The sequence below is a fragment of the Mobula birostris genome, chromosome 14 (assembly GCF_030028105.1).
Source record: "Mobula birostris isolate sMobBir1 chromosome 14, sMobBir1.hap1, whole genome shotgun sequence".
In the NCBI taxonomy this organism is placed as follows: Eukaryota; Metazoa; Chordata; class Chondrichthyes; order Myliobatiformes; family Myliobatidae; genus Mobula; species Mobula birostris.
This window is the reverse complement of record NC_092383.1, coordinates 98,911,415-98,935,363: the sequence shown is the minus strand read 5'-3', so window position 1 is coordinate 98,935,363 and position 23,949 is coordinate 98,911,415. Positions and strand designations below refer to the sequence as shown.

The 23,949-nt window shown below is 49.6% G+C and overlaps 1 protein-coding gene across 1 annotated transcript in view; it reads left to right on the top strand.

The window, feature by feature from the left end:
• The window catches only part of LOC140210153 (rho GTPase-activating protein 30-like), a 198,392-nt gene extending 174,935 nt beyond the window's left edge, over positions 1-23,457 (top strand). Inside the window, exons 6-12 of the mRNA XM_072279038.1 lie at positions 2,441-2,577; positions 4,989-5,163; positions 5,569-5,669; positions 6,279-6,356; positions 7,146-7,562; positions 20,085-20,362; positions 22,414-23,457. Of these exons, the coding sequence (XP_072135139.1) occupies positions 2,441-2,577; positions 4,989-5,163; positions 5,569-5,669; positions 6,279-6,356; positions 7,146-7,562; positions 20,085-20,362; positions 22,414-23,259 (2,032 nt within the window). The 3' untranslated portion in view covers positions 23,260-23,457. The remainder of the gene's footprint in view (positions 1-2,440; positions 2,578-4,988; positions 5,164-5,568; positions 5,670-6,278; positions 6,357-7,145; positions 7,563-20,084; positions 20,363-22,413) is intronic.
• The last annotated feature ends 492 nt before the right edge of the window (positions 23,458-23,949 follow it).

Sequence of the window (23,949 nt, the reverse complement as noted above, 5' to 3'; positions counted from 1 at the left end):
TATATATTGTAATTTGTAGTGTTTTTATTTCTATGTGTTTCAATGCACCGATGCCGCAAAACAACAGATTTCACAACAGATGCCGGTGATGATCGTCGATTTCAGACGGTCTCAGCCTGAGCACACAACCGTCAGTATCAGCGGCTCCACAGTGCAGAGAGTGGAAAACATCAAGTTCCTTCGGGTGCAGATCTCGGACAATCTCACCTGGTCCAGGAACACCACTGGGATTGTGAAACGGGCCCAGCAGAGATTGCACCTTCTGAGGAAGCTTAAACAAGCATCACTCCCCACTAACATCTTAACTACATTCTACAGAGGCGTGGTTGAGAGTGTGCTGACCTTTAGCATCACAACCTGGTACTCCAGCCGTAGTGCTGTCGACAAAAAAGCCTTGCAGAGGGTGGTTAGGGGAGCAGAGAAGGTTATTGGGGTCTCCCTACCTTCTGTCCAAGACCTCTTTCAGAGTCGATGCCTCCAGAAGACACGGTACATCATTAAAGACCCCTCACACCCTCTCCATGAACTGTTTGTTCTTCTGCCATCAGGCAAACGTTACAGGAGCATCAAAACTAAAACCACAGGGCTACTAAACAGCTTCCTCCCACAGGCAGTCAGACTGCTAAATAGCTGCTCCACCTGACTCTGCTTTGGACACTTTTAACTTGCACTGCACACTTATAACTGACATGTGGCTGTTGTGTTTTACTATTTATTGTTATGTTTATTATTTAGTGTTGCGTTTGTTATATTATGATTGCACTGCTCCTGGGAAACGCTGTCTCATTCTGCCCTGCAGAGCTGATGTACAGTTAGAATGACAATAAAGTTTTTTGAATCTTGAATCTTGATATTCTGATGCCCAGGGTGAACTGTAGTCCAGTATGGACTGAATACCCTGCCACATGCCTCTTGTGTCTCTGGTGTCACAGAAATGTCTGTGTATTCTTTGTGAATAATCACAATTTGGCATGCTCTTGGCGCTGGGAAGAGCACCCATGGCTTCTGACTTGCCCTCACACAGAAGTGTTTACTAACGGTGACGCATTTCCCTCTCTAGTCAATCACAGATCCCGCATATTACTCTATGTTAGTGTGATGGTTGTAGGCATCCGCCTCCCTGAACTTTATCCAGCCTGGTTTTTCAAAATAGCCCAGCAATGCTGAGGTTGCAATCGAATCAATCGGCCGCATGCACACTTGCCCTGTTCCAGCAATGGATCCGATACCGCTCAATCCCTCATCCCTGACTCCACCCTCATCCCTCAATCCCTCATCCCTAACTCCACCCTCATCCCTCAATCCCTCATCCCTGACTCCACCCTCATCCCTCAATCCCTCATCCCTGACTCCACCCTCATCCCTCAATCCCTCATCCCTGACTCCACCCTCATCCCTCAATCCCTCATCCCCGACTCCACCCTCATCCCTCAATCCCTCATCCCTGACTCCACCCTCATCTCTGACTCCACTCTCATCCCTCAATCCCTCATTCCTGACTCCACCCTCATCCCTCAATCCCTCATCCCTGACTCCACCCTCATCCCTCAATCCCTCATCCCTGACTCCACTCTCATCCCTCAATCCCTCATCCCTGACTCCACCCTCATCCCTCAATCCCTCATCCTGACTCCACTCTCATCCCTCAATCCCTCATCCCTGACTCCACTCTCATCCCTCAATCCCTCATCCCTGACTCCACTCTCACCCCTCAATCCCTCATCCCTGACTCCACCCTCATCCCTCAATCCCTCATCCTTGACTCCACTCTCATCCCTCCACCCTCATCCCTGACTCCACCCTCATCCCTCAATCCCTCATCCTTGATTCCACCCTCATCCCTGTCTCCACCCACCCCACTCCCTCATCCCTGACTCCACTCTCATCCCTCATCTTTGACTGCACCCTCATTCCTCACGCCACCCACCCCCACTCCCTCATCCCTCACTCCTTTATCTCTGACTGTACCCTCATCCCTCATTTCTCACTTGCCGGTCTCTACAATTTGCCAGAGGGATTATAGATGGAGGGATGAGGTGGGACAGGAGAGGAGGGTACAGGCAAGGCGAGGTGAAGTGAGGTGTGTGAGGATGCGAATGGAAGAGAGGAAAGGGAGAGAGGGTGTGGAGAGGACACGGAGGAGAGTGGGGTGTGGGCAGAGAGAGGGAGGGATACATAGGTGGAGGGAAGGAGGGTAGTGTTCATCGATCCAGGGAGGGGTAGGAGGAGAGGTAACAGAGGAGAGTGGGAAGGGTGGGTGTAGGGAGGGGAGGGATGTTGGTGTAGAGGGGTAAGGATTGTGGAAGAAGGGGTGGGATGAAAGGAGGACAAGGGAAGGAGATGCAGGGGAGGGTGGGGAGAGGGGAGGGTATGCAGATGGTGAGCAGGTGTGGACAGTCGATCCCAGGATAGTGTCACCCTCTTCCCCTCTCTCCCTCAGGTCGAAGGAGATCGAGATGACAGGCTTCAACGGGACAGCCGCATTCATGGAGGTTCGCGTCCAGTCCATTGTGGTCGAGTTCATCCTCAATCACGTACAGCAGCTGTTCGGCTCCAGCGACCACCACACTGACTCCGGTAACGACCCGAATACCATCACCCATCACTGTTAACTCAGTAACTACCCTGACCTCAGTTATTACCCCAGAACACCCATCACCCTGACCTCAGTTATTACCCCAGAACACCCATCACCCTGACCTCACCCTGACCTCAGTTATTACCCCAGAACACCCATCACCTCTCACCTGTCACCCTGACAGTTATTACCCCAGAGCACCCGTCACCCTGACCTCAGTAACTTCCCCATGACACCCACCACCTTGCCTGAAATGTGGGACTAAATCAGAGGGTGCAGGAAACTCTCACCAGGTCCTGTAGTGGAGAGAAAGTTAAAGTTTCACTGGAAATCGATTTGCCCCGACACTGGCTACTCCCCCCCCCCACCTCCCATCTCCCATTTGGCTCACTCCCTCTCCTCTCTCTCACTCTGCCCCCTCTCCTTCACTCTTGCTCTCCCCTCCCATGGCATTTCGTCCTCCCACTCAAGGACTGACTCACTGTCTCTCACCTTGTCAGTGTTGGGAGTGAGCTGGGTATCCTGGCACCCCAGTGACCGGATGTCATCCCACAGGGATAATAACTTCAGGAGGGAGACAGTTTATTGTGAGTCTTTGGCTCCAAGACACGAGACATCTTGCTCCAATCATCCCGGGACTGGGGAGACCACACCTGAAATATTGCGGACAGGTCTAAACACCCCTCCTAAGTGTGGATCCACATATGACAGAGAGATTGCAGTGAATGGTCCCCAAATCGATTCTCGGGTGGGGGGGGGTTGTCCCACGAGAAGAGATGAAGCAGACTGGGACTGTCCTCTCTACAAGAGTGAGAGGTGATCTCACTGAAATGTCCAGACTCCTTACAGGGATTGGCAGGGTGGCTGTTTCCCCTGGGTAGTGTGTCTGGAACCAAGGGTCACACTCAGAATTAGATTTTGGCCATTCAGGACAGATGAGGAGAAAATTCTTCACCCAGGGGAAGGTATTCTTGGGAATTCTCCCCCCCAGAGGCTGTAGAGACTCGGTCACTGAGGAGATTTAAAACAGAGGTCTAAACGCAGAGAGAGTGAACAGGAGTGACGCACTGGGGGATTGAGGTGAATTACAGAACAACAACCACAGACCAGAGGCAAACAATGGCAAGCCCTCATGGTGAAGGGGTTGGTGTTTGAGCCAGTGGTTTTGTGAGGCCAGAGTTGAGCATGGTGTGGGTCCTTTCAGTAGCATTGGAGGCCGTGGAAGGCGAACTTCTGGGAGGAGAGGTTCATCCTACTGTAGCCCCCCTGGCCACCCTCAGGGTCGCTCGGCTCGCTGTCGTCTAGGGAAACAGCCTCGGCCCCGCCAAACTGGGTATTAGTTTGTGTGGATGCTGTGTGAGGTACCCCACCCCGCCCAAATAACAGACAATACACCCGTTGCAATTAAATGATATACAGTTTGTAGATATTACTGGAACTATATAATTAAGAGAGAATAAAACATAAAAGGAAAATAAAAGGCGCCACACTTATCAAAGTTCAATCTCTTCGTGCACAAACAGTTGGAGCTCAGGACCCTCCTTCTTCACCCTGTGACCCCTTGGACCACCTTGACCGGTCGCCTGGGACCAACAAAGGTGGTCGACCAGACGCTCCACACGAGTCCGTCTCTGTCTCCTTGCCGAACGTCCTGCTCGGGGTTCGACCCTGTTAGCGGACTTACAGCACCTCGTCCATCCTCTGTATCGCTCTCCCGCCTTCTGCCCCAAAACCCCGCGCATACAGTATCTTCAAATACACCAAAACCATAACAACTATCCCAATTGGTTAATAACATTTCTTATCACCCTCTAAACCACAACAAGCTGCTAGCGCAAACTTTCTCAGCGTTTAACACAACAAAGCCGCATTCCCCAGATTAACATAACAAAGACGCCATTTTAATCAGCCTCCGCAGTAACATAAAAGTCGAAACCCCCTTACACTACCAAAAGCGGTTGTTTCTGTATTCCAGGGAGTTTAGGAGTGGTGTATTCATCGATATGGGCTGTGACAGGGTTGATGTTGTGCTGTTTACACCAGTGGCAGGCTCTAGAACAATGGACACAACTGTAAACTAAGGGGCTGGTCACTTAAAATTGCGGTATGTAGGGATTATTCCGCCATTAGGCTGTGAATATCTGGTATCCCAGTCACACTGGGTGGCGGAAATATTTCAAGTAGAGCTGGAGAATTATTTGACCGATTGAGGGGTGGAGGGGGGGATGAGAGATGGCACAGAAGGGGAGCTGTAACTGGTATAAATAAGCCATGGTCACAGGGAATGGTGGGACAGGCTGGAGGGGCCAAGCGGCCTTCTCCTGCTCCTCTGTGTCCTGTCAGGATGAAGGACTACCGGGGTCTGACTGCCCTGATTACTCCTGCTGTTCTCTCTCCCCTCACCCCACAGACGGAGAAACCGAGCGGTGCCAGTCTCTGCCCTGCCTTAGCCCAGCGAAAGAGCCGGCACCTGCCCTGGGGCCAGGGCGTATCCACCCCTCCCAGATCCCACATGTCCTGCACCTCGGGGACGGACCGCCTGCCATCAAACCCTACCACACTATCATCGAGCTGCCGGACACCAGGTAGTGGGGGTGGGGGGGAAGGAACAAAACGGGCGGGAGATGGGAGGGGGGAGGACCGACTGGGGACTGGAGAGCAGGTGACGTGGAGAACGGAGAGGGGTAGAGGTGGAGATGGAGGGGGTGGGAGTGGGGGTTATATGCTGAATGGAATAACAGATCCTCAGCAGTAGAATCTAATCCTGGGATTGATTGAGGGGGAGTCGATGGTGAGGGTAATTTATTGAATAACAGATCCCCGGGAGTGAGTTTCAGGCTGGGTTCTAACCCAGGGCTTTGGTCGGAGGAGTTGAGGGTGGGGTTGAATATAAAATAACAGATTCCCAGGAGTGGGTTACAGGATGGGGTCTAACCCAGGGGTTCAGGTACATTATTGATTTCTTCCCTTCTCTCTCTCTCTCAATACAGGAGAAAAGGCTCTTTAAAGGTCAAGAAATGGCGATCAATATTTAACCTTGGGAGATCTGGGAATGATTCCAAACGAAAATTGAATCGGAATGAGGGAAAAGGTGACAATGGAACTGAAAGAGTGTCAGAGAGAGGGAGGGAAGGAGAGGTTTGGGGAGCAAGTAAGATTTTACAGGATAGTGCTCCTGAGGTGAGTGGGACTTAATGTAAATGGTGGGAGTGAATGGGAATGGTGAATCTTGATGGGACTGTGGATGATGGGAATTAATGGGAGCAGTGTGCGTCATTGGGAGTGTGTACAATGGGAGTGAATGGGAATGGTGGTCTCGGGAGTGTGGACGATGGGAGTTAAATGGGAATGGTGCGTCTCGTTAGGAGTGTGTACAATGGGAGTGAATGGGAATGGTGCGTCTCGTTAGGAGCGTAGACAATGGGAGTGAATGGGAATGGTGCGTCTCGTTAGGAGTGTAGACAATGGGAGTGAATGGGAATGGTGGGTCTCGGGACGGTGGATGGTAGGAGTGATAGGGAAGGGGTGGGTCCATTTGGAGTGTGGATGGTAGGCAGTGAATGGGAAAGGTTGGGATTGAATTGAGCATAAATGGGAAGTGGTGGGGTCTGCTGGGATTGAATGAGATGTGTAAGGACTGGTCTATCACTCCATTTTCCTGTTTAAACACCCTCTCTTCCTCCACCTTTTCCTGCTGCAGATTTGAAGACCTCATCCATGACCCTGCGGCCAGCGAAGAGCATGGACTCATTGAGCTCAGCACCCTTCACCAATGACGGTGAGTCTGAGTGGCCCTTGCTCTGGGAATGTGGCTGCAGCTCTGTATGGGGAACACTACACCTTACCATCGTCCTCCCGACGTTGATTGCCGGCCCAGTCTCTCTGTGGTAATGCGCTGGGTAATTGTGGTTTGCCGAACTAGGACCTCAGTTTTCCATTCTAATCTCTCTCCTTCCTTTCTCCCTTTACCATTCTCACCACTCCCTTGTTTCTGCTCTCCCTCCGTATAACACCTTCCCCTCTCAAACTCAAACCCCTCTCTGCCCCACCACTCTCAACCTCATCCCCTCTGCCCTCACCCACTCACAACTCCTCCCTCACAATCCTGCTCTCACTCGCTCCCCTCTCACACCCTTTTCCTTATCCCCATGCTCACCCCATCCTTGTCTCCCCCACCTATCGCCCTCCCCCCATCCTTCCCTATTCCCTTCTCCCCCTCACCCTCTCCTCCTCCTCTCTACATCCCCCCTCCCTACCTCCCCCACACCCTCCCTATCCTCCTCACCCCCTCCACCCTCCCTATCCCCCTCACCCTCTCCCTCCTCCTCTCCATATCCCCCCTCCTTACCTCCCCCACACCCTCCCTATCCTCCTCACCCCCTCCACCCTCCCTTCTCCCCCTCACCCTCTCCCTCCTCCTCTCCATATCCCCCCTCCTTACCTCCCCCCACACCCTCCCTATCCTCCTCACCCCCTCCACCCTCCCTATCCCCCTCACCCCATCTCCCCCTCACCCCCTCCCTCTCTCCCCTCCCCCCTCCCTCCCGCTCACCCTGTCCCCCCTCAGGGACCCCCCCGCACGGGAGCAGCTCGCTGAGCCGCCGGGACAGTTTCTCCAGCCGGCCGCTGGACACGGAGGAGCCGGCCTTCTGCTCGCTGCCCCTGGAGGAGGGGGGCCGGCCCGTACTGCGCGGGGGCCCCGACTCGCCCCGCTCCGCCAAGGATGCTCGTGAGAGGGCCGGCCGCCGCGTCGCTCTCCACATCTCCGGCCCCTTCTCCGTCTCCCTGCCCCAGCACCTCGGAAACCTCCTGTACCGAGCCGCCGAGGGCCAGACCCCGGGAGTCACCCTCGAGGGGCAGGGGGGCCCCCCGCTGCCGAGTGCCAGCCAGGCCGAGACTGACACAGCCGAGGAGGAGGAAGCAGAGGGTGACGAGGAGGAGGAGGAGGAGGAGGATCTGGGGGAAGAGGAGGAAGACGGAGAAGGTGAGTGAGAATTAAGAGGAATTGGAATTGGTTTATTATTCTCACGTACAGAGATCAGGGACAAGTTTGTCTTGCTCTCTGGTCAGTAACAATGCAGAGTAAAGTGCTACAGTCAGAGAGAGAGTGCAGTGCAGGTAAACAATAAGGTACAAGATCACCACGAGGTCGATTGTGAGGGCAACGGTCCAGCTGAGGTACCAGGAAATCTTTAAGTAGCCGGATAGCAGGATAGAAGCTGTCGTTGAGCCTGGTGGGACGTGCTTCCTGGCCTTGTATCTTCTGCCTGAAGGGAGAGCAGAGGAGAGAGAATGTCTGGGGCGGCTGGGGTCTTTGCTTTACTGAGGCTGTGACAGAATCCTCATGGGCAGGTTTTGTTTCTTGCGAGATGCTGACTGAGATAATGATGAGTTAGGCAGAGAGAATCTGTATTTACTGACAGGTACCTTTACTGTCTCAACTAGTAAGCACAACCTGACTAACTGTGTGCACACCTGACCGTCCATCAGGTAAAGGACAGGTGATCCCTGGGCAATGAGTCAAGGCTGGCGAGGTGTTCCTCGTGGTCCCATTGTGATCTCCACATGTCCAACGTGGGCTCCTTCACATCTGCCGTGCTTGTCCTGGCGAGCTGTCACATCTTTGTATTCGAAGCCGCTCACTCTCATACACTGTTCATCAGTTGTTGTGTTTCTATCTCCATTGGCTCTGCCCTTTCCAGAGAACATGCGTCACCTTTCCATTGGCTCTGCCCTTACCGGGGAACGTGTGCCACCTTCCCATTGGCTCTGCCCTTTCCAGAGAACATGCGTCACCTTCCCATTGGCTCTGCCCTTACCGGGGAATGTGTGCCACCTTCCCATTGGCTCTGCCCTTTCCAGAGAACATGCGTCACCTTTCCATTGGCTCTGCCCTTACCGGGGAATGTGTGCCACCTTCCCATTGGCTCTGCCCTTTCCAGAGATAGTGTGTCACCTTCCTATTGGTTCTGCCCTTTCCGGAGAATATGTGCCACCTTCCCGTTGGCTCTGCCCTTTCCGGAGAACGTGTGCCACATTCCCATTGGCTCTGCCCTTTTCGGAGAACGTGTGCCACATTCCCATTGGCTCTGCCCTTTCCAAACAATGTACGTCACCTTCCCATTGGCTCTACCCCTTCCAGAGAACGCGTGTCGCCTTCCCATTGGATCTACCCTTTCCAGAGAATGTACGTCACCTTCCCATTGGCTCTGCCCCTTCTGGAGAATGTGTGTCACCTTCCCATTGGCTCTGTCCTTTCCGGAGAACGTGTGCCACCTTCCCATTGGCTCTGTCCTTTCCGAAGACCATGTTCCACCTTCCCATTGGCTCTGCCCTCTCCAGAGAATGTGTGTCACCTTCCCATTGGCTCTGCCCTTACTGGAGAACGTGTGCCACCTTCCCATTGGCTCTGTCCTTTCTGAAGACCGTGTTCCACCTTCCCATTGGCTCTGCCCTCTCCAGAGAACATGTGTCACCTTCCCATTAGCTCTGCCCTCTCCAGAGAATATGTATCGCCTTCCCATTGGCTCTGCCCTTTCTGAAGAACGTGTGTTACCTTCCCACTGGCTCTGCCCTTTCCAGAGAACATGTGCCACCTTCCCATTGGTTCTGCTCTTTCCAAAGAATGTACGTCACCTTCCCATTGGCTCTGCCCCTTCCAGAGAACGCGTGTCACCTTCCCATTGGCTCTGCCCCTTCTGGAGAACCTGTGTCACCTTCTAATTGGCTCTGTCCTTTCCGGAGAATGTGTGCCGCCTTCCCATTGGCTCTGTCCTTTCCGAAGAGCATGTTCCACCTTCCCATTGGCTCTGTCCTCTCCAGAGAACGTGTGTCACCTTCCCATTGGCTCTGCCCTTTCTGAAGAACGTGTGTCACCTTCTCATTGGCTCTGCCCATTCAGAGAAAGTGTGTCACCTTCCCATTGGCTCTGCCCCTTCCGGAGAATGTGTGTCACCTTCCCATTGGCTCTGCCCTTTCCAGAGATCGTGCGTCACCTTCCTATTGGCTCTGCCCTTTCCAGAGAATGTGTGCCACCTTCCCATTGGCTCTGCCCTTTCTGAAGAACGTGTGTTACCTTCCCATTGGCTCTGCCCTCTCCAGAGAACATGTGTTACCTTCCCATTGGCTCTGCCCTTTCTGGAGAACGTGTGCCACCTTCCCATTGGCTCTGCCCTTTCCGGAGAACGTGTGCCACCTTCCCATTGGCTCTGCCCTTTCCAGAGAATGTACGTCACCTTCCCATTGGCTCTGCCCCTTCCAGTGAACGCGTGTCACCTTCCCATTGGCTCTGCCCCTTCTGGAGTACGTGTGTCACCTTCCCATTGGCGCTGTCCTTTCTGGAGAACGTGTGTCACTTTCCTATTGGTTCTCCCCTTTTTTGGAGAACGTGTATCACCTTCCCATTGGCTCTCGTCCACATCAACAGCATTTTATTGCCATTCTCATAAGTAACAGCTTGTAATTGACGTTTCTTTATTCTGAATCAGAGTTGACCAGTCAGTTAGTCGGCTCGGGTTATTCAGGTCAGACACAGACCCCCCCCATTTATAAACCTGCATGTTCCAGCATACCAAACAGCACCTCACAAATAACTTCTCATTTGGAAATGATCTTGTCCAGCAGAATAACAGGAACATCACTGTGTCCTCTTTAAAGCACTTTGATGCAGCTATTGCTGAGCAAAACTCAGAGCTTCAGACAGCTCAAAAACTGAAGGTTACAGAGCAGCTTCACAAAATGGCAGCCTCCATTCCTTGAAGCACATGGCACGAACAAAGACAATAAACTTGTCTACTTCCACTGTCCTTGATTCATTCAAGCTCACTGATTTATGGACTGAGTTCTCCCCGGCCACCAGGAGAGAGGGAAAGGGTGAGGGGAGAGTGGAAGAAGGAGGGAGAGAGAGAGACGGGGTGAACAGAGAGGGAGGGGATGAAGAATGGGAGGAAAGAGGAAGCGATGGAGGGAGAGGGAGGAGGACAGATGGAGAGAAGGGAGGGGGTGACAAATCAGATGGAGAGACCAAAGGGAATGGATGGGGAAAGGATGAGCACAGTGGTGGGGGTGAGCGCTTGTCAGGGAGGGGGAAGAAGCAAGCAGAAATCTCCAGAATTTGGAACTTTGGAATAACGGCTAAGAAATGGGAAGCACACACCAGGTGTACAGTGCCCATGGAGAGAGGTTACATTTCATCAGAACAAAGTCAGAGGATGGCAGCTGTGACAGACCGGGTAATTTTTTCTCTCTTCCCCGCCCCAGTAGCTCAGTAATCCTCATTATCTCTGTCTGGCAGTGCAGGCATGAGCTTATTGGGCGCACAGGGCAGTCCCCTTCACAGCCTGGACACTGTTGTCCGTGCTTGCACACTCCAGGACAGTGACACTTCTGTTTGTTGCTGTTTCCAGGTTCAGGGAGGGGGCCTGACTGATGGGTGGGGGGCCTGACTGATGGGTGGGGTGACTGATGGGTGGGGTGACTGATGGGTGGGGGGCCTGACTGATGGGTGGGGTGACTGACTGATGGGTGGGGTGACTGATGGGTGGGGGGCCTGACTGATGGGTGGGGTGACTGACTGATGGGTGGGGGACCTGACTGATGGGTGGGGTGACTGATGGGTGGGGGGCCTGACTGATGGGTGAGTGACTGATGGGTGGGGGGCCTGACTGATGGGTGACTGACTGATGGGTGGGGTGTCTGATGGGTGGGGGGCCTGACTGATGGGTGGGGGACCTGACTGATGGGTGACTGACTGATGGGTGAGTGACTGATGGGTGACTGACTGATGGGTGGGGTGTCTGATGGGTGGGTGACCGATGGGTGGGGGTCCTGTTGTGGTGGCACATGCTCTGTGTGGGCTCAGTGGAAGAGTTCATTTTGGGGGATGGGGAAGAGTGCTGGCTTCTGGAAAATGGCCAGTTATTGATTGATTTTGTTGTGCAATGTCATTGTGATCTTATCGTGATGAATATATTTGTGGATATTTGTGATTGAGAAGGAGGATGTGAATTCCTTTTTTGTTCCGGCTCATGGTATCGACTCCCCCTCCCCCCATATTCCAAAGAATGGACTACCCTTTTTGACTGGATAAGGAGATTTTACTGAGAGGGGCACTTTGTTGTAAGTGGGAAGGAGAGAGGGTGAGGTGGGGTGGGGTGGGGTGAGGTGAGGTGAGGTACTTCAGACTGATGGATTGGAGCTCTAGTTCTAAAGGACAGGTGATGTTTCTTTTTTGTCATTTTTGTTATTTTGCCTTTTTCTTTGCACTGTAAATACTTCTATGCTTTTTCTAAAAGTTTTTCACCTCTCGTGCACTATGAACACCTTTGTACTGACTATGCTGTTGTGGCCTGCTGTCTGATTTTTAAAAGTGACACCTTCATGAGGGCATGAGGCCCTCAGGAAAACCCATGGTGTGACAGCAGTTCGGTACCTAATGAATACCTTGTGCTGGTGCTCTCTAAAGGCACGGATGGAGAAGACAGTGAAATCAGTGCGGTGTATTTGAATAGGCAAGGGCATCTTCAGATCAAGTGGGAGATATTGGGTCTCTTGAAAAACATTATGGTGGGATAAGTCCCTGATGGAATCTACCCCAGGTTACTGACAGAGCAGACTGATGGACCATAATGAAGATATTTGCAATAGGTGAGGTTCTGGAGGACTGGAAAGTAGCAATGTTGTTTTTTGTTTAGGAAGGGAAATGGGGATAATCCAGGAAATGATAGACCAGTGCAGGGGATCCTTGGGGATGCAATTGGATGAATGTGGACGAATCAGGGATGGTCAGCATAGCTTTGTGTGGGGCTGGTCACGTCTTACAGACCTGACTGAGTTTTTTTTTGGGTTGAAAGTGAATAAGGATAGGGCAGTGGATGTTGTCTATGTCGTCTGAGGTAAGGCACTTGACAAGGTCTGTGATGGTAGGTTAATCAGGATCCATAGTGACTGAGATCTGTAATTTAGATTCGGACTTGGCTTGGCTGCAAGAGACAGGGTAGTCTGGAAGGGTGTTGTTTTGGGAGGCTCCAGTAACCTGGTGTACTGCAGGGGTTAGTGCTGGGACTTCTGTTCTTGTCCGGATGAATATGTAGTTGGGTTGATGTTATGGTGGAGTTATGGAGAGTGAAGAAGGTTGTTAAAGGATGGAATAGGGTATAAATCAGTTAAAGCATCGGTAGAGAAATAGCAGATAGAGTTTAATTCGGGCAAGTGTGAAATGTTGCACTTTGGGAGGTTAAATGTAAGGGGATAATACACAGCTAACAGCAGAACCCATAACAGTACTGATGTACAGGTCAAAAATGCCAAAACACTTCGATAAAGTGGTAAACTCCAGAGATTCTGCAGATGCCGGAAATCCAAAGCAACACACACAAAATGCCGGGGAAACTCAGCACATCAGGCAGCATCTATGGAAATGAGTAAATAGCCATTGTTTCGGGTGAGACCCTTCAGGACTGGAAAGGAAAGGGGAAGACACCAGAATAAAATAGTGGTGGTGGTGGGGAAGGAATGGCATGCTTGCATCATCGCTAAGGTCACAGAGTATAAGGGACAAGAAATCATGTTGCTGTTCTATAAAACTTTGGTTCGGCCACAGTATTGTATGTAGTTCTAGGGTATGAAGGCTTTGGAGAGGGTGCCAAAGAGGTTTAGCAGGAGATGGCCTGGATTAGTGTGTACTAGCTATGAAGAGAGTTTGGACAAATGGATTGTTTTCTCTGGAGTGGCAGAGACCTGATAGCATACATGCAGAATATAGAATAAAGTAGATGAACTTGCCACACAATTACAAATTGGCATTTATGATGCTGTAGGCATCACTGAATCCTGGTTGAAAGAAGATTATAGCTGGGTGCTTAACATCCAAAGATGGATATTGTATCGAAAGGACAGGCATGTAGGCAGAGGGGATGGCGTGGCCCTGTTAGTAAAAGTGAAGTCACCTCTTTAGAAAGAGGTGAGATAGGGTCAGGAGTTGTTAAGTCATTGTGGATAGAGACAAGCAGTTGCAAGGGTAAAAAGACCCTGATGGGAGTTGACCCTCAAGCAGCAGTAAAGATGTAGCGTAGTCTACAAATTACAACAGGAGATAGAAAATGCATGTCAAAGGGCAATATTACAATAGTCACAGAGGATTACAATGTGCAGATAGACTGGGAAAATGAAATGGCTTTTCTGAGCAGCTTGTGGTTGAGCCCACTAGAGGATTAGCTATTCTGGACTGGGTGTTGTGCAATGAACCAGGATTGATTAGAGAGCTTAAGGTAAAGAAACCCTTAGGGAATTGTAATCATAATATAATCAAATTCACCCTGAAATTTGAGAAGAAGCTAAAGTCAAATGTAACAGTATTACAGTGGAGTAAAGGGAATTACAGAGACATGAGAGAGGAGTTGGCCAAAATTCATTGGAAAAGAACACTGGCAGGGATGATGGCAGGACAGCAATGGCTGGAATTTCTGGAAGCAATTAAGAAAGCACAGGATATATACATCCCAAAGAGGAGGAAGTATTCTAAAGGCAAGATGATACAACTGTGGCTAACAAGCGAAGTCAAAGCCAACATAAAAGCCAAAGAGAGGGCATACAATAGAGCAAAAATTAGTGGGCAGTTAGAGGATTGGGAAGCTTTTAAAAACTGACAGAAGGCAACTAAAAAAAGTCATTAAGAAGGAAAAGGTGAAATATGAAAGTAAACTAGCCAGTAATATTAAAGAAGATGCCAAACGCTTCTTCAGACTCATGAAGTGTAAAAGAGAGGCGAGAGTGGATATCGGAATGTTGGAAAATGATGCTGGAGAGGTAGTAATGAGGGACAAGGAAATGGCAGATGAACTGAATAAGCATTTTGCATCAGTTTTCACTGTGGAAGACACTAGCAGTATGGTGGACGTTCCAGGTGTCCGGGTTCATGAAGTGTGTGAAGGTACCATTACAAGGGAAAAAGGTCTTGGGAAACAAAGGTCTGAAGGCAGATGCGTCACCTGGACCAGTTGGTGTATAGTCTAGGGTTCTGAAAGAGGAGGCTGAAGAGATCGTGGGGGTATTAGTAATGATCTTTCAAGAATCACTAGATTCTGGAATGGTTCCAAAACACTGGAAAATTTCCAAATGTCACTCCACTCTTCAAGAAAGGAGAGAGGCCGTAGAAAAAAAAAAATGATAGGCCAGTTAGTCTGATGTCTGTATTTTGGAAGTTGTTAAGGATGTAGTTTTGGGTTACTTGGAGGCACATGATACAATAAGCAGTAGTCAGCATGCTTTCCTCGAGGGAAAATCTTACCTGGCAAGTCTGGTGGAATTCTTTGAAGAAATAACAAGCAGGACAGACAAAGGAGAATTGGTTGATGTTGTGTACTTGAATTTTCAGAGGAGCTTTGACAAGGTGCCACACATGAGGCTGCTTTAACAAGTTATTAGCCCGTGGTATTACAGGAAAGATCCTAGCATGGATAAAACAGTGACTGATTGGTTAGAGGCAAAGTGTGAGAATAAGGGGAGCCTTTACTCATTACCTGCTGGTGACTAATGATGTTCCATATGAATCTGTTTTGGAACCACTTTTTTTCACTTTGTATGTCAATGGTTTGGATGATGGAATTGATGGCTTTGTTGCAAAGTTTGCAGTTGATGTGAAGTTAGGTGGAGGAGCATGTAGTTTTGAAGAAATCGGTGCTACAGAAGAATTTAGACAGATTAGGAGAATGGGCAAATAAGTGGAAGATGGAACAGAGTGTTGGGAAGTGTATGGTCATGTGCTTTGACAGAAGAAATAAATGCATAGGCTATTTTCTAAATGGAGAGTCTGTGGTGAGGAAGGCAAATGCAATGTTAGCATTATTTCAAGAGAACTAGAATATATACAAGCAAGGATGTAATGTTGAAACTTTATAAAGCACTGGAGAGGCCTCACTTTGGAGTATTGTGAGCAGATTTGGGCCTCTAATCTTAGTATGTGCAGAAACGGGAGAGGGATCAAAGGAGGTTCACAGAAATGATTCCAGGATTGAATGGCTTGTCATATGAAGAGCGTTTGATGGCTCTGGGCCTGTATTCACTGGAATTCAGAAGAATGAGGCGTGACCCAATTGATTCTATCAAATGGTGAAAAGCCTTGACAGTGGATGTGGAGAGCATGTGTTCTATGGTGGGAGAGTCTAAGACCAGAGGACGTTGCCTCAGAATAGAGGGGCGTCCTTCTAGAATGATGAGGAGGAATTTCTTTAGCCAGTGAGTGGTGAATCTGTGGAATCTGTTGCCACAGTCAGCTGTGGAGGCCACCTTTGTGTGTTTTTAAGGCAGAGGTCGATAGATTCTTGATTGGTCAGGAAACAAAGGATACGGGAAGAAGGCAGGAGATTGGGGCTGAGAAGGAAATGGTTCAGTCAAAATGAAATGCTGGAGCAGACTTGATGTGGCCAAATGGCCTAATTCTGCTCTTGTACAGTGCATATAAATGGAATTCACCCCCCCACCGCGCACTGTGGAAGTTTTCATGTTTTAATGTTTTACAACATTGAGTCACATGGATATAATTTGCTTTTTGACACTTATCAAAAGAAAAAAGACTCTTTTATGTCAAAGTGAAAACAGATCTCTACAAACTGATCTAAATTACTCGTATAACAAATAATTGATTACATAAGTATTCACCCCCTTTAATATGACGCACCAAATCATCCCTGGTGCAGCCAATTGGTTTTAGAAGTCACACAATTCGTTAAATGGAGATCTGTTTCTGGAGACCTGTATGCATTCATGGTGTTTCAAGTGACTAGTGAAAAAATACACCTGTATTTGGGAAGTCCACCTGCTGGTGAGTCAGTATCCCGACAAAAGGACACACTCTGCGAAAAGGTTATTGAAAAGCCCAAGTCAGGAGATGGATACAAGAAAATTCCCAAGTCACTGAGTATCCCTTGCAGTACAGTTTTTTTGAATTAATTTTTTAATGAGTTTCTGCAATACAATAAAAAACCCCACCAACAAAAAGGAGATTTATATAGTGTAAAACCAACATGTCTAGTGTACAATTCATAACAGTAAAGAGAAAGCATCCAAAATAAAATCATATAAATCATATGAAGTCCAGTTAAGTCAATCATTAAGAAATGGAAAGAATATGGCACAGCTGTAGATCTGCCCAGAGCAGGCCGTCCTCAAAAACTGAGTGAGCGTGCAAGAAGGGGACTAGTGAGGGAGGCCACCAAGAGACCCATGACAACTCTGGAGGAGTTACAGGCTTCAGTGGCTGAGATGGGAAAGTGTGCATACAATTGTTGCCCGTCTGCTTTACCAATTGCAGCTTTATGAGAAATTTGCAAAGTGAAAGCCACCGCTGAAAAAAAACTCTTGTGAAATATCGGGTCGAGTTTGCCAGAAGGCATGTGAGACACTCTGAAGTCAGCAGGAAGATGAAGTCAGTTGGAAGTTGAACTTTTTGGCCATCAGACTAAATGCTATGTTTATTATAAGTCAAACACTGCACATGATCAAAAACACTCCATCCCAATCATGAAGCATGGTGATGGCTGCATCACGCTGTGGGGATGCTTCACTGCAGCAGGCCCTGGAAGGCTTGTGAAGGTAGAGGGTGAAATGAATGCAGCAAAACACAGAGAAATCCTGGAGGAAAACCTGATGCAATCTGCAAGAGAACTGCAACTTGGGAGAAGATTTGTTTTCCAGCAAGACAATGACCCCAGCATAAAGTCAAAGCTACACAGGAACGGCTTAAAAACAACAAAGTTAATGTCCTGGAGTGGCCAAGTCAGAGTCCAGTTCTCAATCTATTGAGAATTTGTGGCTGGAGTTGAAAAGGGCTGTTCACTCACGACCCCCATGCAATCTGACAAAGCTTGAGCAGTTTTGTAAAGAAGAATGGGGGAAATTTGCAATGTCCAGATGACCAAAGCTGATAGAGACTTATCCACACAGACTCAAGGCTGTAATTGCTGCCAAAGGTGCATCTACTAAATACTGACTGGAAGGGAGTGAATACTTATGTAATCAATTATTTGTGTTTTATATTTGTAATTAATTTGGACCACTTTGTAGAGATCTGTTTTCACTTTGATACAAAAGAGATCTTTTTTTCTGTTGATCAGTCTCAAAAAAGCCAAATTAAATCCACTGAGATTCAATGTAAAAGAATAAAACATGAAAACTTCCAAGGAGGGTGCATACTTTTTGTCGGCACTGTATCTTATCATTTTCTGGTCTTATGATAGAAGTTCATTAGATTATGAGAGGCATAGATATACAATTGGTATCTATTCCCCAGGGTAGAGATTTTGTGCACCATAGAGCATAGATTTAAGGTGAAGGGAAAAGTTTAAAAGAGATGGGTGGGCAAGTATTTTAACGCAGTAATGCTGGATGCCTGGAATGAGTTGGAACAAAGTAGAGGCAGTTATAATAAAGCTGTTTAATAGGATGTGATGCATATGGATAAGCAAAGAATTGGGATATGGGTCAAGTTGAGCAGGACTCAATTATTTTGGCATTGCGTGCAGAAACTGTTCCTGGGTTCCAGAACCATGTTATGCTTCAAAATTCAAAATAAATGTATTATTTAAGTACATGTACATCACCATATACTACCCTGAGTTTCATTTTCTTGTGGGCATACTCACCCAATCTATAGAATAATAACTATAACGGAATCAATGAAAGACTACGCAACTAGTGTGTTCGACCAGACTGCAGAAGACAACAAGCTTGCAAATACAAAAAGAAGAAACAATAATAAGAAATAAATATCGCAAAAATGAGATGAAGAGTCCTTGAAAACGAGTCCATTGGTTGAGGGAACATTTCAATGATGGGGCAGGTGAAGTTGAGTGAAATTATTGACTTTGGTTCAAGAGCCCGATGGTTGAGAAGCAGTAACTATTCCTGAACCTGAACCAAACATCTGAAGTTGTAGGGAAGTTGGTCTGGATGATGCCTGGGGTGCGGCCGCTGGGTGGGTGGGAGTAACATGCTACAGTCCTCAGAGTTTCTGTCCATATTTCGTATTATGGAGTCAGAGGGAGGGAAGGAGACAAAGTAGGAGATGTTAGAGTTGGGAAGAGAGAAGGGAAGGATAGCAGGAGATGGAGAAGAGAGTGAGGTAGGTTGAAGTATACAAGTAGAGCGTGAGAGGGAAGGATTGGGAGAAAGGGAATTGAAGATAAAGCTGGTGAGAAAACGGGAAGAGCAAGTCAGGTTTATTGTCACTGTCATGAGTTGTGGAATTCTTGTTTTATGACAGGAGTACAGTGCAGGCAGAACAAATTACTCTGAGTTACAATAGAAAATAAACACTGTAAGTAAGCGCACCAAAGGAATGGCGACGCAGTGTTCATTAGTTCATGATGAATTCATTGGAAATCTGATGGCAGAGCAGAAGAAACTTCCTAAAATGTTGAGTGTGTATCTTCAGGGTCCTGCATCTCCTCCCTGATGGTAGATCGAGAAGAGGGCATGTCTGGGATGGTGAGGATCCTTCAGGATGGATGCTGCTGCCTTGAAGCATTGCCCTTTGAAGATGGCCTCAATGGTAGGGAGGCTGGTGCTGGCTGAGTCTACCCTCGCTTCCCCCAGCGTCGAGGATATCTTCAAAATGACATCCTCAAGAAGAGCAGCATCCGTTATTAAGGACTTCCATCACCCAGGACACACCCTCTTTAGGAGGTTGAAGACACACACTCAATGTTTTAGGAACAGCTTCAGATTTCTGAATGCATAGTGAAGAAGAAGAAGAAAGCCCTTAACTCCGAGTGGAGTCATCGGGACGTCGTCATGACGGCGTTTTTTTCAGCAGGCTTTCTTATTTTTGCGAGGCCGAGTTGCTAGCTCGACGCTCAACCCAGCACGGATGGAAAGCGTGCAAGGGAGCCGGCTGGATTCGAACTCGGGAGCCTTCGCTCCGAAGTCTGGTGCTGATGCCACTACGCCACCAGCCGGTGAATGGATAGTGAACCTCACTATTTTCGCTCCCTCTTTGCACTACCTGTTCAATTTAACTTTTTAATATATATTTGCAATAGTAATTTATAGTTTTTTATGTCTTGCACTGTAATGCTGCTGCAAAACAAAAACATTCTGGTGATATTAAATCTGATTCTAATGTTGAATCCTGAGCCTTCATACCAGATGGTGATGGGGCCAGTCAGAATGCTCTCCACTGTACAGCTGTACAAATTTGCTGGAGTCTACTGAAGTATAGTTGCTGGCACGCATTTATTCTGAAAGATGCTGAGGTGTTGATGCCAAGGGACCAGAAACTGCTGAATATTCCACCAGTGATCCCTCGGTGTGTGAGGAGGAGGGTGGAATGGAGAGAGAGGGACTCAGGGAAAGAGAGAAGGGGAAACGGGGAGAGCAAAGGGATTACTGATAAAGAATGAGTGTAGGGGACAGGGAAAATAAGAGAGGAAGTGATGGAGATCGGGGGTGGAATGGGTTGCAGATAAGGAGGATGGAGTGACCCTCTCTCTCTCTCTCTGTCTCATCACAGTCTCGGCCTCCACCCTGCCTCTGATGCCAGAGATCTCGCTGGAACTGCAGGACACCTTCTCCTTTCTGGACAGCCAGGACACAGTAGGGGATGGAGACTACGAATCCGAGTACCTGGGAGAGCTGGGCCGGCCCCTGCGCACCCCGGAGGAGATGGACCCCTCGGAGTACCTCCCGGCCTGCGAGCACAGCCGGGCCAGCGGGGTGGACATGAGCATCGAGTCAGAGTTGATGGAACGGGAGATGGACGAGGGGGGGCTGCAGGAGTACCACACGCAGGTGAGGATCCCACACATCCTTGCCTCATTCGCCAGACCTCCACAACAGCCTCCTCAGAAGATCCCTCATGGAAATGACCAAATGAGCCTGCCCTTCCAATCACTCGCAAATGAACCCAGCTCCTCTTTGAGTACCACCAGTGATCCAGCCTCCAGCGCCCTCTGCAAGAACAACTGCTGATGTATCCCGGTTTCAAATGAACTTGTAACGATACCCCCTTACAGTGAGGGGCAGGAAATTCAGCATGTAAACAGGCCGTTCAGCCCATCTACTCAGTGCTGACCATCTGCCACCCGTTCACACTAATCTGACTTTTTTCTCCCCACATTGCTCTCAACATCACCCCCCGCCCCCCCAGATTCTACAAACCGGGGAGCAATTCACAGTGGAATTTCACTCACTGACCCACAAACCTCTGGGATATGAGAGGAAATCCACAGGCTATGGGAAAAATACAACAGCACACGAGGCCAGGACTGAGCCCAGGTCTCTGAGCTGCAGGGCAGCCGCACTGGTTAGAGACTCTCCCATGAGTGAAAACATCCCGGCATCTACCCTGTCAGCACACACAAAATGTTGGAGGAACTCAGCAGGTCAGGCAGCATCTGTGGTGGAGAATGGAGACATTGGAGCAGAATTAGGCCATTTGGTCCATCAAGTCTGCTCCAGCATTCGATCATGGCTGATCCTTTTCCCCCTCCTCAGCCCCAGGCTTTGTAATCTTTCGTGCCATGTCCAATCAAGAACCTAACAATCTCCGCCTTTCATACACCCAAGGACCTGGCCCCCACAGCTGTATGTGGTAACGAATCCCACAAATTCACCACCCTGAGCCTGTGCCCGATGTCCTAGGCTCCCCCACTACGGGAAACATCATTTCCACATCTACTCTGTCTAGGCCTTCAAACATTCGAAAGGTTTCAATGAGATCCCCCCTCATCCTTTTAAATTCCAGTGGATACAGAACCAGAGCTATCAAATGTTCCTCATATGAAAATCCTTTCATTCCTGGAATCATCCTTGTGAACCTCCTCTGGACCGTCTCCAATGCCAGCACATCTCTTTTGAGATAAGAAGTCCAAAATTGTTCACAATACTCAAGGTGAGGCCTCACCAGTGCCTTATAAAGCCTCAGCTCATCCTTGTTCTTGTATTCTAGGCCCCTTGAAATGAATGCTAACATTGCATTTGTCTTCCTCAACATTACCTCAAACTGCAAGTTAATTTCTAGGGTGTTCTGCACAAGGATTCCCAAGTCTCTTTGCATCTCAGATTTTTGGATTTTCTCCCTGTTTAGAAAATAGTCTGCACAGTTATTTGTTCAACCTATCCTGAGTCCCTGCACTCTGATTCAATCAGTTTAAAGACTGGCTTGTAGTCAAATTTTCATTTTTTCCCCATAGACCACCTAAGTTCCTCCAGTATTTTGTGTATTTTGCTGAAGATTTCCAGCATCTGCAGAATCTTTTGTCAAACAACTTCCCACCCCCCACCCCCCCCCCCCACCACCTTTTAGCTTTCTTCTTTATTTGAATGGAGCACACCTCTGCCTATCGTCCAAGGAAGAGACCTGAACACTCTGGTCTCTGTAGGACAGCATTCTCGTGCCAGGAATTAGCGTCGTGAATTGGGAAGGTCACTGTGTGGGTGTAGGGAAAGGGGAGCTGGGTGGATGTGTGGCGAAATGGGACGATGGATGTGGAGGCTGGGATGTTGGTGTGGAGGAGTGGGAAGATGGGAGTGGGACTGGGATGCTGGTGTGGAGGAGTGGGGAGATGGGAGTGGGACTGTGTTGGTGTGGGAGAAACAGGGAGATCGGTATTGGGACTGAGATGTTGGTGTGAAGGCGTGGAAGATGGGTGTGTGTCTGGGATGTTGGTGTGGAGGAATGGGAGATGGGTCTAGAGGAATGAGGAAGTGGGTGTGGAAGAACATGGAAATGGTTGTGGGGACTGGGAGGTAGGTGTGGAGGAACAGAGTGATGCGTTTGTTGACCGGGAGGTGGGACTATCTGTGTTTTACCCCCGATGATCTGTTTCCTCCCTCCACAGTTCCAACTCCAAGAGTTTTCGGTGGAACCTCCCTGCGAGGATGAGTGGGGCCCGGAAGAGGTCCTCCCGCTCTGCCCTCCCTCCAGCCTCTGCTGTCCAACCCCTCCAATGCCAGATGCTGAAGTCTCTGAGGAGGAGGAGGAGAACCAGACTCTGCTGGGGCCCAGGGATGCTGGCTGCCGTGAGGGCTGTTCAGCTGCGGCGGCCCCCGCTGGACAGGGTGACCTCTGTGGTGGGAGTGTGGAGGAGAGGGACGAGGAGCCTCTGGACTCGGGCATCGCTGGGCAGGCTGAAGAGAGTGGGGAGTCCTGGGTCACATGCTCGGATGGACAAGACCAGGCATCACTGCCAGAGGAGGAGGAGGAGGAGGAAGAGCTGGGCAGGGAAGCCGCACCCGCGGAAGGTGGCGTGGAGGGGCCGCAGCTGACGGCAGCGCCCATGCGGCTGGAGAGCTCAGTGGTGGAATCGCAAATGTGTCGGGCGCTGCCGGTGGTGCCCCCCAAGCCCCACTACACCATGCTGCCACCCGCACTGAAGGCCCGACCGCGGCCGCTCAGCACCAGCCCCGCTGCCCGCTCCCAAGCCTGGAGGAAGAAGGGCAGCCAGTCCTTCGACGAGGCCGTGGCCCGCCGACGGGACCAGCAGGGGGCCATCTCGCAGCACGACCGCCCCTTCACCCGTGGCGACTCCCTGCCCTCCAGCAGTCCCGCCCCACCCACCCCGCGGGACAGGCTCAGCCTCCCCCCTGCAGGCAACCTCCCGTCCCTGGACGGGGCCTCCCACGTGGGGGTGGCGCCACAGTCACGCTGCCGCTCGCTGGCCCTCGAGGTGGGGGACTCGGAGTGACGGTCCCAGGGAGTGGGCGAACAAGCAGCGTGACCGAGGAGTAAGGGAGGGATTCCCATGGTGACGGGTGGGTGTGTTGGGTACTGAGGGGAAGCAAGGGGAGAGGCCCCAGACTCTGTAATCCGAGGCACCTGCTTTCTGTATTTGTAAAAAGCGCAGAGACTGCAAAGAGGCTGGAATAAACAATCTGGGAGAAGACAGTTGTCTGACTGTGTGCTTGGTTTCTCCCCCTCCTCTCTTTCGCCCTCTTCTTTCTCTTTCAGACTTCTCGCTCTCTCCCCTCTTTTAACTCTTCCTCTCTCTTTCACAACCGTCATTCTTTCATTTCCTCTCTGCCCTCAGCGGACATGACCTTCTGAGAAATTAGTTGAGGGAGGCTGTTTGTAGTTAAAGAGACATTTGACAATTGGGAGGACTTTCAAAGTAGGATGGGGAGATTTCAGGGTCAACATATTCCAGTTGGAGTGAAGGACAAGGCTATGGAGAGCAGAACCTCATGCAATATTCTATCTGTGGAGTGGACAAGGCTATCAGGACTGGAAATGCACACAACACAATATTCTACCCGTGGACTGAAGGACAAGACTATGGAAATGCACACTATATTCTACCGGTGGCCTAAAGATTGTTTTAAGACCATAAGACAAAGAAGCAGAAGTCGGCCATTCGGCCTATCAAGTCTGCTCTGCT